The sequence below is a fragment of the Falco rusticolus genome, chromosome 2, assembly GCF_015220075.1.
Source record: "Falco rusticolus isolate bFalRus1 chromosome 2, bFalRus1.pri, whole genome shotgun sequence".
Classification (NCBI taxonomy): domain Eukaryota; kingdom Metazoa; phylum Chordata; class Aves; order Falconiformes; family Falconidae; genus Falco; species Falco rusticolus.
In genome coordinates this window covers 107507125-107520163 of record NC_051188.1, presented here as the reverse complement: position 1 = coordinate 107520163, position 13039 = coordinate 107507125, and the positions used below count along the sequence as shown (strand labels likewise).

Here is a 13039-nt window from a genome sequence, read left to right as displayed (position 1 = left end):
AATGTGGAGAGACGTTTTCAAAATTAGGTAAAGATTCTTACAGTGAGAAACTTTCTCTCTGACTGGCAAAATACACATCCTGAAATATTCAACATAGAACAAAGTGTCAATCTCTGTTAATTTTTGTGAGAAAATAATACAAATTTCTTTCAGGCCGGACCATTAACCAAAGTGACAATTTGTAAAGACAAAGAAGGAAAACCTAAGTCTTTTGGATTTGTCTGCTTTAAGCACAAAGAATCAGTGCCTTATGCAATAGCTTTGCTGAATGGAATCCGTTTGTATGGAAGACCAATTAAAGTGCAGTATCGGTTTGGTATGTTTAGTAGTGTCAATGATTTATTTATGTCTTTGTAAATTTTTGGGTTTTAATTACTATTTTTGAATCCTACAGGATTTTAAAAAGATGAAGATTTATAGTTGGAACAAATTGCACTTAATTTTTTTTTTAAGAAACAAAAACTTCTTGTGGCTTTTGCATAGGGAAGGATTCAATCTTTGCATTTTTTTGTTTACAAAGAGAATACAGTACATTGGTTCAGGACAGCATAACTTGCAAGCCAGCTCAGACCACACTGTATGGAAAATACAGCAGCATAGATTTTCACACCAGATTACATTTAGGAATCGGGGTGTAGCTTGAATCTGCACTCTGGCAGGAAAATTTGATTCGGTAAGTGCAGCAACTATCAAGCTGTTTGATAGTTTTTATACTAAAGCCACAGAATTATTTGAGCTGTTTTAACAGGAAGGGATTGTAATCAAAAAGTACAGTCAAATCAGAGGCACATTCTTCATGTTATGTTTATGAAAATAAACTTTCTAGCTAGCTAATAATTGGGCAGTGTTTGCAACCCAAACATTAAAGACTCGTGTACTGCTGTGCACTCTGCTGCTCCTTCACAGGCTGTACAGAGCAGTTGCTGGGTTTAAGTGGAATGGGTGAGGTTCCTAAAATCAGAAGCATCTCCTGTGCCTGTAACTGAATGGGAACTATTCTTTTACTTCAACAGCTCTGATTTATGCTTCTGTAAGTGAATAAATGATAAATGAATGTTTGCAATTATTAAAATTATTCTATAGATCACCTACAATAAAATGGCACCTTACCTTTATATACTACCTTAGATATACTAGCACACTACAGGTGACACAGAACACTTTCTGTGTTTTTAACTTGTTAATTGAACAATTGTAACTGAATAGTCATTATGCTCTTGTCTTATTTACAGGGAGTTCTCACTCATCAGAACTAAACAGCCCTACACATGGTTTTGAGAACTCTATTGACTTATATTCACCTTCGTATAGGTAACAAAGATCACCTGTGAATGATTATAATTTTTTAAATATCCTATTAAGAAAATGAGCTGATGTGGTAGACCAATCTTCAGGCTTTTCATTAAAACAGCTGTTGCATGCTTTAATTGCATACTTACTGATGTCTTGCAACAGGCTGTAGTTAATTTTAATGTTTAGTTGTTTAGCTTGTCAGAGGTTCATTTAGCTTGATTGTCCCATTATTTGTTTCTGCAAGATAGAGGACTATGAGAAAATACTGAAATACGGGTTTTGTGCTAAGAGAGCTTGTAGCTGGGGGGGGGGGGGGCGGGAACATGACAATGGAAATAATCTTTTCAAACACCACTGAGTTTATATCTGTGGTTTTTGTATGTATATGTGCAAGCAGCTGTCATGCACATATGAATACAGAGTTATAAACCTGTTATAATGGAAGTCTGAACACCTTGGATCTCGGATTCAGTATTTTCCAATGTTTCAATGTTTTTATGTACAAATGTGACAGAACTGTCTGTGGAAGCTAAAGTCCCATGGTAAAAATCCAGAACTCTTGCATCTGCACTTAAGTACCTGCGAGGATTGCTCATTAATTGAGCCTTTGGGTGTATTTTCCTTGTTTTATCAGTTTTTTCATGGTTGCAGTTGTTAATATCTCAATTCTCCTCTTGGATATTCTCATTATAGCCCCAGAGTTAAGTCTCAGCACTCTGGTAAGCAGTATGTGGTGGACCTCTAGTATTTGTACGTTTGCTTGTTCTTCCTAGGTGTCAAGATCCTTATGGAAATCCTCCATTTCCTGTTACTCCTTTTCCAGCGAACAATAGTTTACCTCACGAATACTCAGGCTTTCAAAAGATGGTGAGTTTGTGTTAAAAGTTTAAAATTTGGCAGCTTTTTATGAAGTTGATTGTATTCTGCATTTCTGCAAACAATGGTGCCTTATTTAATGTCTCAAAATGTAGTTTAGGCTGCTAACATTTATGGTGTTAGGTCTATTGATTTTAGCACTTAAGGGTACTGTAACAGGGGATCTACCAAACCAAACTATTTTCTTACTCCAGGAATGTCTTAACGGTATATATCTTAGGAAGGCTAGAAATGTCGAAGTCTACAGACGGAGCTCTCTCCTGTACTGTGTTCCAAATCAAATTGCCTTGATGAGACAAGCTAACCTAGTAAAACTGAAACCATGCAAGCAATAGCTTCTTCATATACAGCTAATTCAGTCAAGGAACCTTTTAGCTCTTCTACTCAGAATTTCCCAGCGAAAGTTTGAAATGTCCTAAAACCAAACCTAAACGTACCCAACAAATCACCACTGCCCAGGTTAGGGCAACAGCAGTTTGAGGGTTTCTGGCCTGGACCTTTACATGCCCCTGCAGTTTTCACATTCGTGATTTACTTTCACAGCAGTAGATGGCAAGAACCCATATCCCACTTACCCTCTAACAGACCCCATCACACCTGGCCATTCTTGTCCTCCTATCTTTTGTCTGAGGTACTCCACAAGGCAAGGGAACTGGTCTCTTCAGATGGCAACCTGTGGGCCAAGCCCTACTCAGCAAACACATCATGAAGCTTCTGAATCTGATGAGTATGGATTGGTAAGACTGAAGAAACCCAGCATTTAATGTGAGGTACAGCTGTGGACAATACTGCTGCCACCCAGTCTGACTGGGGAATGGCCAGCCCTTTGTAACTGTGGAAGGGATGAAGTCTGGACAGATTACTCTTGCTAGCTGCAGTCCCAGCAGGAAAATGGAGAAGGTCTATTCTGTGTTGCACAGGTGTGGCGGTGGCCTGCCTCCCCTCTTCCCAGGCTGTGCCCTCGGAGAGGAGCTGGTGCTAGCACAAACTCTCCCATCTCCACAGTGGCTGGAAAGCTTGGGAGTGTACCCTCTCCCCCACTGTGCTCGCCAGTGAACCCACTCCTCACTAACAATGCACTACATCAACACTGAGAGACCAAACGCAGCAGACCAGCACACACAACCAACTTCATCCCTTTTTCTGACTGCTAGAAGGGATGCAGTATGTCTGCAGTGATAGATTGTTGCAGCCTCAGCAGGAAGTGATACTGTCACAGTGTGCCTTCACACATCTACCTCACCATTATTTGGGTTAGCACAGCAGGTAACTCACTCGCAGTCTGCCTGCTCATACAACATACTCGGAGATGCTCCCCGTCACTCTCATTACTGTCTGTCGGTAGAAAGCTGATCTTTCCTGACCTTTGTAATTCTATGCCTGTATTTAGGCTGTGCATTTTGTATGAGAGGTACTCTTGGGATACTTAGGGACTGCAGCAATAAGCTGGGCACTTACTGTGTTGTCCCATGTGCTTTGATTTATGGATTCACTATACCTTGTTGGAATGCCTTGTTCCATATTAAAATTAGTTTACCCAGGTTAAAAAAAAATTGCAGACGTCTATGTCTTTACATTAACAGTAGGTGCTGCAGTTACAAATGTTTATAAAATACATAGATGTAGAATTGAAAGGAATGCCGTTTGATTACCTTACACAACGAGTAACTAGCAGGTTAATCTTAAATTGGATTATGTCACTGTTCTAACTTTGCCATGAAAAAATTGTCTACTTTTTTCCAGCTATACTAGTTGATATAATAAAACATAAAAGCTTTATTCTCAAACATTCTGTGTTATGTTATTTTATAACTTACTGGTATTTTCATTGTATAAGCCATAATGCATGCAAATTTAAATTCTTCAGAACTTCCTCATTTACAGTGTTAACAACTCAGATTTCTGTTTCTCTAGATGAACCATTTTTTAGCACAGCAGTATGCAGTACAGAGTCCAATGGGTCAACAATTTCCTTACTATCAGATGACTCCACTACTGCCTTCAAATTTATACTTTTCTCCCAATCAGAATCAAGCTGCAAATTTTAAGTCTGCACAGAGTTCTTTTGAATTGGCCCTGCCACATGCAAGTGACAGTCAAGTGCACCAGGTGGATGAAGGCACCTCTAAAAGAAAGAGAGAACAGCAAAGTTGTGACAGTGACACTAGTGTTGAGGATGACAAAATGAAACAAAGAGAGCGTGACCAAAAATACAAGAAGTGCAAAACTAAGAAAAAGGCGCATTAATACTGTGTAACTGGATTAATCTTTTTTCATTATTTGCTATTTTTATTTGAGATAAATATAATCTTTCATCTTTGCACTTTATTAAAAAAGGAATGTTCAAGATCCATATTATTTTTGAAATGTGTTCTGCATAAAGTATACTGATACTTTATTTAGTCTCAACCTATTTAAAAAGGAAAGTACTATTTAAGGTATAGGAAATGTTTAAGAAGCTAAAGTTTTCCTAATAAAGGAAAAAACCTTGTTGGTGTCCTGTTCATATCCCATCCCCACCCCCCCTGCAGGAAGCATGGAAGGCCTTTATTTCACTAACATAGGACTGTATGAAAATACATAATTACAGCCACTCATGAAGCATATGTATCATTATCACTTACAGAATGTATTTTTGTGAATGGTGTAAAAATTTTCTGGAGCCATTTGAAGAGGTGAGAAGGCTAGAAATTGTAAATGAGATGTACTCATCACTGAAGTATCAACACCTGTAACTTTTTTTCTGATTTAGCTCTGTTGTTACTTTCAGATAGGATCACCCTTGTATGGTTGTTGGGACTGTTTTTTTCCAGTAATAAATTTGAGGTAAAATAGTGCAAATGCACATAACTGCAATGTCAATACTCAAATGAGTGTGTGTTAAGAAAAAAGGGATTTTGGTTTTATTAAACTCAGTTTTATTGGTTACAATATTGGTTGCTTGAAAGGAATACTTTTCATCCTTACGCTGGTGTTGAGAAAGAATATCCAAGTTTACTGGTTTAAAGGTGATGTGTTTTACAAGCCCAAATGAGTTTCAGAAGTGGAAGAACATTAAGTTTGCAATGATTTCTCTTTTGTTGAATAAGATAAATCACAGCTAATAAAATCACTTTCTCTAGATGCTGCTTTTAACTTTCCAAAGGGATTACTTCTTTAGCCTAAGAGACATTCCTATAACGCCACAGGATGGCAACCACGAAATGACATCAGCAACTGCATTCAATCTTCTCTAGAAAGAACTTGGGGTAACAAAGAGTTGTGCCTTAAGTAAGATTTATACCTTATGTTTTAAGAAACTTGAGAAGTCTGCCCCATCCTTTTCTTCTCTACCCTTCCACACAAACATGTGCCCCTTTTTCATTTTTTTCCCATTTTTTCCCCACTAGTATCTTCAAGACTAAGCTATGTAGACATAATCTAACTTCTGTTGGAAGATACAATGCTGACATTATACCAGTAGGTCACTGATCACAAAAGTTCCCGCAATAATGGAAAAAGTTAACAAATACACTGGAGTTCTTTAAACCTGTTCCCTATGTTAAAGAAATTTAATCAAGCAGAGGAAGAATGTTAACAGTAGCTTAAGTTATAAGTGAAGTTCATCAAATGGAAGAGAAAACACATGCCCAAACTAGAGTTAGCCAACAGGAAGAGATGCTTAGTCAGGTCTACGCTAATGTGTCCTTCCAGACTTCCCTAGTGGATAGTAAGATAATCTGTTTTATGCAATTACACTCTACAAAAGGAATGTCAAGGAGGATCATATTGCATATGGCTGGTAAAATATCAATACAGTTCTTCTAAAGAAACAATTTTTCTTACTCTCTTTCTTCCCAGTCTTTTTTTTCTTTTTTTCCTGAGGGATGTACGGATTTTAACACCTCTCAATATCCGTTTACCTAAAACTCATCTGTTAAATGCAGAAAAGCTGGGAATGTGGCAATGTGCTTAAGTTACTTCAGCTGTAACAAAATTTCTTTTGCACATCTGTAACTTAAGACAGCACTTTAGTGAGGGCCCTGTTGATACTTTAACCACATTGTCACCATGTTTAGGAAATAAAATACTGGAAAAAAACCCCTAAAACATTTGAATTTGGCCTCAACCCCCTATCTGTTTCAGTCACTTTAAAAAATCTTTATGAATATGAAATTAATGTTTTCTATGTTAGTTGTGATTTGAAATTATTGTTATTTTGCCCTGGTCTTTCACTTCCCATGCTACTAGCCTGCCGCAGGACTTTGCTTTCCCTGCTGTCACAAGGTCTTGCATTTATACTTGTTTCTCTGTATGTATGTATCACAGGGAACACAGTGCATGGTTAGTTCCGTTACAATCTCCCAAACGTGGGACAAATCAGCATCGCTGTGGTCAGTGATGCATTCTCATTTAAGGTGGCAACGTGCCAGGTCAACAACAGCCAAAGGGGAGGTGCGATATTAACTAAAGAGTAAAAAATCAAGATACTGATCTTTAGTAACTTCAAAAAACTTCATGTTCAAGAAGAAAACTACAGCAATGGAAATTGCTATTATAGGTTCACTCCTTCCTATCTCTACACCTAAATACTAGCGAGCAAGCTGTATGAATCCTCCAAAAAGCAAATACTAAAATGTATTGGTAAATAAGAAAGGTCAAAGCTTGCTGATGTGGTCCACACTCTGCCAGTGTTCCCAGTGCTACAGCATCGGCCAGGGACAGGCCAGTTTCAGCTGCCGGCCCCACAGCACACATGGGCTTCCTCGGTTTTGTCCAAGGGTGTTTTGAGCTGGATGTGTGGGGCAGCCACGGCCTGCAGCGACCCGCCGGCACTGTGGGTCATGGCTGGTGCCAGGGCTCGCTGTGGGCCCACTGCTAAGCAAGGGCGGTTGTTTGGCACGTTCTGACACACGGATGAAGTGCTGGTAGCAGACATCCAGCGGGCAGCTAGCGGGAAGGGGAAAACCAAGGGTTTTTACACAAGACAGTCACAAGACAGGACGCACAGACACCGCCGCAGGCCGCCCCCTCAGTCTGCCGCGGCGCTGCCCGCCGGCACGGCTCGCAGCGGGCCCACCGCCCACCGGGCCGCCCGCCTCGGCGGCAGCAGGTGCCGCTCTGCGCGCACAGCGCCTTCGCCGCCGGCTCTGCGGCCGGGCCGCTCCACGGGCCTCGCCGGCTGCGGGGGGAGGAGGGCCGGGCCCCAGCTCCCCCGACGGCCCCTCCCGCGGGGCAGCCGCTAAGCCGGTGGCCGCCGCCGCAGGGAGCCATGGCCGCCTCCCGCGGGAAGCGCGGCGGCTCCTACCGGCACCCGCGTCCCGGCAGCGCGCAGGTGAGAGCGCGTGGGGGCGGGGGGAGGGGGCGGTCCCGGGGGGGCGGGGGTACCTGCCGCCCGGGGCTGCTGCTCCCCCGGCGGGGGCCTGCCTCGGAGCCGGTGGGGCGTAGTGTAGGATTCGTGCTCGGGGTGTGCCAAACCCCCGCAGGTGACAGTACGCCCCGGGTGTGGCCTCGGTTCGTGAGGAGGGGAACAGGGGTTTGTTCAGTACGTCTTGTTCTTTTCTGGAGGGAATAGGAACTTTGCCACAGATAGGAGTAGGATTTAAGCAGGGCGTGTTTGTGACCACGATTCTGCTGTGCCCTTCGATAGCACTAGTAAAAGGCGACAGTTAAGCCAGCAGCGCTGCGCGGGTGTCACCATCGCGGCCGTGGCGAGCGGACACCGGCAGTGGGGCGAGCGGGTGCCCAGGCGGGGGGGTGTTGGAGCGGGAGGGCGTACGTACTGTTTTGTATTTGTTTCTTGGGTTATCGTTTAGTTATTTGGCTTTTTACTGAAAGTACGAGAAAAATTGTGGAAAATACCGAGGGTCTGGCAGCGCCCGCCGCACAGGGGTTCGGTAGCTGGGCTTGTTCCACCACCTACCGAAAGGCACCGAAACTGCATCGTCGGTTAGAAACGATTTTAAAGCTGTTAACTACTGAGGAGGAGAATTTACTCCCTAGGTGTGCTGAGGTCGGTCTTGGGTGTGGACTCACATTCCTTGAGAAGTGTGAGAGAGTTCGTATTTCTTCGCCTCTGCTACACTTACCTCCGCTGGCTTACAACATCGGCAGCAGTGCACCAGCCTCATGCTCTTCTCCTCATCTGTGTGTACAGAACTTGTTAGTAGCACTTCATCTCTCCGCGCCTGAAAGGAGTTTGCTGTTCTTTAGGTATTAGCAGTTGATAACTTCCGATAGCTAGGTTTTCAAATGGGGGAGGGGGGTAACACTGCAGGATTTTAACTGTCAGAGGTGTAAGAGGGGTTTGCTTGTGTTGGACACAGAATCAGAGTATCTTAAGTTGGAAGGGATCCATAAGGATCATCAAGTTCAGCTCCTGTGCTGTACTGTTGGCATGATCATACTCATGTATGAGTATGATATACTCAAGGTTTATGTGTAAACTGAAATCAAGCCAAGGTGGTGGTTCATCTCCTTTTACAGCAAGTTAAGTTGTTCATCTAGTCACAAGACTGTAGATCTCTCATTCTTCATACCTTGTGTTAGAGTGTATTGGTGGGAGAAGATACCAGGCAAGTAAGTGTAAGTATAGACCTTATTATACCTCAGAATTAAATAGCTCCTAAACCCTGCGTGTTTAGTAAAAGAAAAGGAAAACCCAAACCAACTTTTTTTCCAGTCTTTCAAGTAACATTGATACTTTTTCCTTTTTTTTCTAAACAGAAACGCAGCCCTGAAGAGAATGCTTTTTTCTTCAGTAAATTAACATATTCCTGGTTTAGCAGGTGAGAATTTAAACTGCTTGTTGATGTTCATTGATGCTCACAGAATTACAGAGCACCCACTTAAATTTCACACCATGATTCTGGCTTGAGCCAAAGCCTAAGCCTGAGATTGCTGTTAGCTTTTTGTATAAAAATCAAAATTTACAACTTTTAGACCTCATACTCAAATATTTTATGGAGTATTGTTTATACATAGTAGCAGTCATTTTGTATGTTATCTAATGGCATTATATAGAACATTAATATTTTGATAACTGAGCACAATGTTCTTATCATAGAATCGTTTAGATTGGAAAAGACCTTTGAGATCATGCAAGTGTTAACCCAGGAGTGCCAAGTCCATCACTAAACCATGTCCCTAAGCACCACATTTACGCATTTTTTAAATGCCTCCAAGGATAGTGATTCCACCACCTCCCTGGGCAGCCTGGTCCAATGCTTGACCACCCTTTCAGTGAAGACATTTTTCCTAATATCCAAGCTAAACTTCCCCTGGCACAACTTGAGGCTGTTTCCTCTTGTCCTGTCACTTGTGTGAAAGAAGAGACGTACTCCCCACCTGCCTACAGCCTCCTTTCAGGCAGTTGTAGAGAGCAATAGGGTCCCCCTTTGAGCCTTCTCTTCTCCAGACTAAATAACCCCAGTTCCACCTCATAAGACTTCTAGACCCTTCCCCAGCTTCACTGCCCTTCTCTGGACACCCTCCAGCACCTCAATGTCCCTCTTGTGGTGGGGGGCTCCAAACTGAACGCAGGATTTGAGGTGCAGCCTCATCAGTGCTGAGTACAGGGGGACAATCACTGCCCTGGTCCTGCTGGCCACATTGTTTCAGACACAAGCCAGGCTGCTGTTGGCCTCCTTGGCCCCCTGGGCACACTGCTGGCTCATGCCCAGCCGGCTGTCAACCAGCACCCCCAGGCCCTTTCCCACCAGGCAGCTTCCCAGCCACTCTGCCCCCAGCCTGTAGTGTTGCGTGGGGTTGTTACTGCTCAGCTGCAGGACCCGGCACTTCTCTTGTCACAATAGACAATATTTTTAGACAGTGGGATATAAAAAGACAAATTAGGCTATCTTTTTTTATTTATTATCTGACTGTGTAAAGAGTGGCAGTAGATAAAAATTAATATAAGGTTTCCTTTATACTCCATGTAGTGATACAAAAATTTGCTAGATATCCAGGAACAAATATTCAGTAGTACATTGAAGGTATTTTCCAAGTAGCCAATTTCATGCTCATTTTTCTCCCTCTTTTATGGCAGGCACATGTTATTACTGTAGAACACCTGCTCATAAACAACAATGATTCTTGGAAAATATTCTGAAAAATAGGAACTGAAAGCTCAACTCATGCAGCTTCCTGTCACTTAGTATTTTGGTTGTTATTTCAAACAATTTCATGTGTTATGTCTTGTGACCATTACTAATTTTTAATATTTTTCTTTCTGCTTTAAAAACCATTTGAATCAGATATATACACACTTCAAAAATCTAGAAGTGAGGAAAAAAATTGAAACTATTATAACTGTTTCTTGCTTTATTCAATATTATGAATTCTAAGGAAGAAAGGAAATGGTATTTGCTATTCAGAAGCTGAGACAAAACAATCAGATTGTTTCAAAGATTCAGAGTATTCAGTTAAACTCTGGTCCTTGAAGTTTGTCAGTTTCAGAGTAGCTTTGTTTATTTACCAGTCCTTATGGTCTACACCATAAATACAAATTTTCAGTTTTTCTAGAAAAGTTATGCAGCATACTGAGTGCAACACTTCTACATGATATTTATGTGTTTATTATGTCATTGTTTGCCCATATGTCCAAGCTAGGCTATCCTTTGCATTTTTTAACAAATTCTACAATGTTTAACAAAAAGGGGGGGGGGGAGGATTTTGGTTCTGCTTAGAGCTTATTTGGCTATGAAATAACTGGATTCAACTGAACTAATATTGTGAACATTAGATATGTTCCCTCTTTGCAGTCACACAAGCAAACACAATATATTATGGCTAATATATACTTACCTTAAGTGCTTGCAGCCTAGATGAGGAAGTCTCAAATTAATTGTTACATAATAAACCCGTAATGCTATATTATGTTACTTTGGAATTCAGGCAATCTGGAGCTTACAGTGCCGAGGGCATTTGGTAGATCTATCTATCCTCTGGCAGCAGTGAGTTTTGGCATTGAGATGAGTTATGCAGAATTCTTAAACAGTTCCCACTCAAGTACCAATGGGCTTGCTTTCCTCATCTGTCTCAAAAAGTGGCACTTTTAGTGAGAAGCTATGTTATTTTTGCCTTAATTTATCAAGCAAATTCACTTTTTATCAATGTTACAGTTTCAGTAGATATTTGGGTGGCTCTTGGGGATAATGAGGTCCACCCCCACTAGGAACATGACAATCTGCAAAAAAGTGTTTCTGAGTCATTTTCTGCCCTGTGATGAGGCACACGTTAGCCCCAGGGCCAGCGCTGGCGCTGATGGCACAGGAGGAATATGCTGGAGGTGCACACTGGAGAAGACAGACACTGCGCTTGTGTTGCATGCAGCAGGGAAGGAAATTCCCACCAGCTGGAAAGCATTAGGGCACGCACTCCATCTATGCATGTGTCTCTCGTTGATTCCTAGGTGTTTGGGACTTCCTGTAAGTTAGAGAACATTGTCAACATTAATTCTTTTGCATTTTTCCCACCTCAGAAATGGTGTGGCACAGTTTGAGTTGTCATAAATCTGACATGCTTGTCAAAAATTCCACATGGTCTAATTTTCTTTCAGAGTTCCCTCATGTTCACTGTATTAGTCATCCCTATTTTGCCATTTTTAAGAGCATCTTTAGGTTCTGTTGACACTAAAGTGTGTAAAAGCACTTTTTAAAAACAAAATTTTAACAGCTGAAGATCTGCTGTAAGGAAACTTCCATTGTACTTGTGCTGAAACCCATAAGTTTAATGTTACCTTGGTTGAACAAGTATGACTAGCAACATAGTGAGTCACCATCCCCGGAGGTATCTAAAAGACAGGTAGATGTGGGACTTAGGGAAATTGTTTAGTCCTAGCCTTGGTACTGTTAGGTTAGCAGTTGGACTAGGTGATCTTAAGGGTCTTTTCCAACCTCAATGATTCTATGATAATGCAGTCCTGTGATAGAAAAAGTATTTCATTCCAGATCACAATAGTAAGTGTGTAATGATGCTATGCATTTGTTTATGTAATATTGTATTTTCCTGTAAAGAAATATGGGATCATAAATGTAGGCAGATTCTGAGGTTTCCTCAGAATTTGCTGCTCAGATGTGACAATCTGCTTGGGCTCTTCTTACTTCAGGTGAATTTCAGAGTATTTAAGGTGACTGTAAGTATGTTCCACTGTAGTTTGTGGTCTTTGGAGGATTGCATATGTTATTGGGATTATAAAGTTCATGTATATACACTAAATTATATCATTAGCTTCTTGAGTTAGTAGTTCTGCTTGGTTTGGCTGCTGTATTTCTTGCTGTATAAATTTATTGCTTTCTTTCAGACTAATATCTATAGGCTATAAGAAGCCATTGGAAAGGGATGACCTATTTGAACTGAATGAAAGTGATTCACCATACAGTGTGTGTCCTAACTTTGAAAAGCAATGGCGAAAAGAAATCCAGAAGTCTACCACAGGATTCATGGTAGCTATAATTCTGACAATAGGCAATATCCTTTTCTAGTTTTAAGGAGTCTAGAAGCTGGAGAGGATTTTTATAATCTTGTTTATTAAACAGCCTACGTTTTGTGTATCACAAAGGCCACTCAGAGTTGTGATCAGTGATCTCTAGTGTGGCTATAGGATTTTTCTAAATTGTTTATGTTCAAACTTACCTCTTAGAAAGATATCTGGTTACATTTTAACACTTCAACTGATAGAGAGTCTACCATGACTTTTACTTTGGTGATTAATTATCATTTGTCCAACTAATTTCTCTCTAAACTTGTCTGTTTCCCCATGTCTTACCTTTGCATCTGTATTTCAGCTTCCTTGTCAGTAGAAACTGGCTTACAGAACGCACAAAACAGGCTTCAGTTTTCTTTAATTTTAACAATATTAAGTTTTACAGATATCTGGGGGGGTTTGCTT

The 13039-nt window shown here is 41.2% G+C and overlaps 1 protein-coding gene across 9 annotated transcripts in view; it reads left to right on the top strand.

Annotated features, from left to right (window-relative positions):
- LOC119143520 (multidrug resistance-associated protein 1-like) overlaps positions 1–13039 on the top strand; it is a 54947-nt gene that overhangs the window by 3975 nt on the left and 37933 nt on the right. For 5 of the 9 annotated variants that reach the window (XM_037377862.1, XM_037377861.1, XM_037377864.1 and 2 more), the window contains 5 exons: positions 154–316; positions 1233–1311; positions 2067–2160; positions 8875–8936; positions 12452–12593. In XM_037377862.1, coding sequence (XP_037233759.1) covers positions 154–316; positions 1233–1311; positions 2067–2160; positions 8875–8936; positions 12452–12593 — 540 coding nt within the window. Of the gene's footprint in view, positions 1–153; positions 1312–2066; positions 2161–7404; positions 7484–8874; positions 8937–12451; positions 12594–13039 lie in introns of those variants that run through there. The other 4 variants (XM_037377869.1, XM_037377867.1, XM_037377870.1 and 1 more) reach the window with 3 other exon arrangements.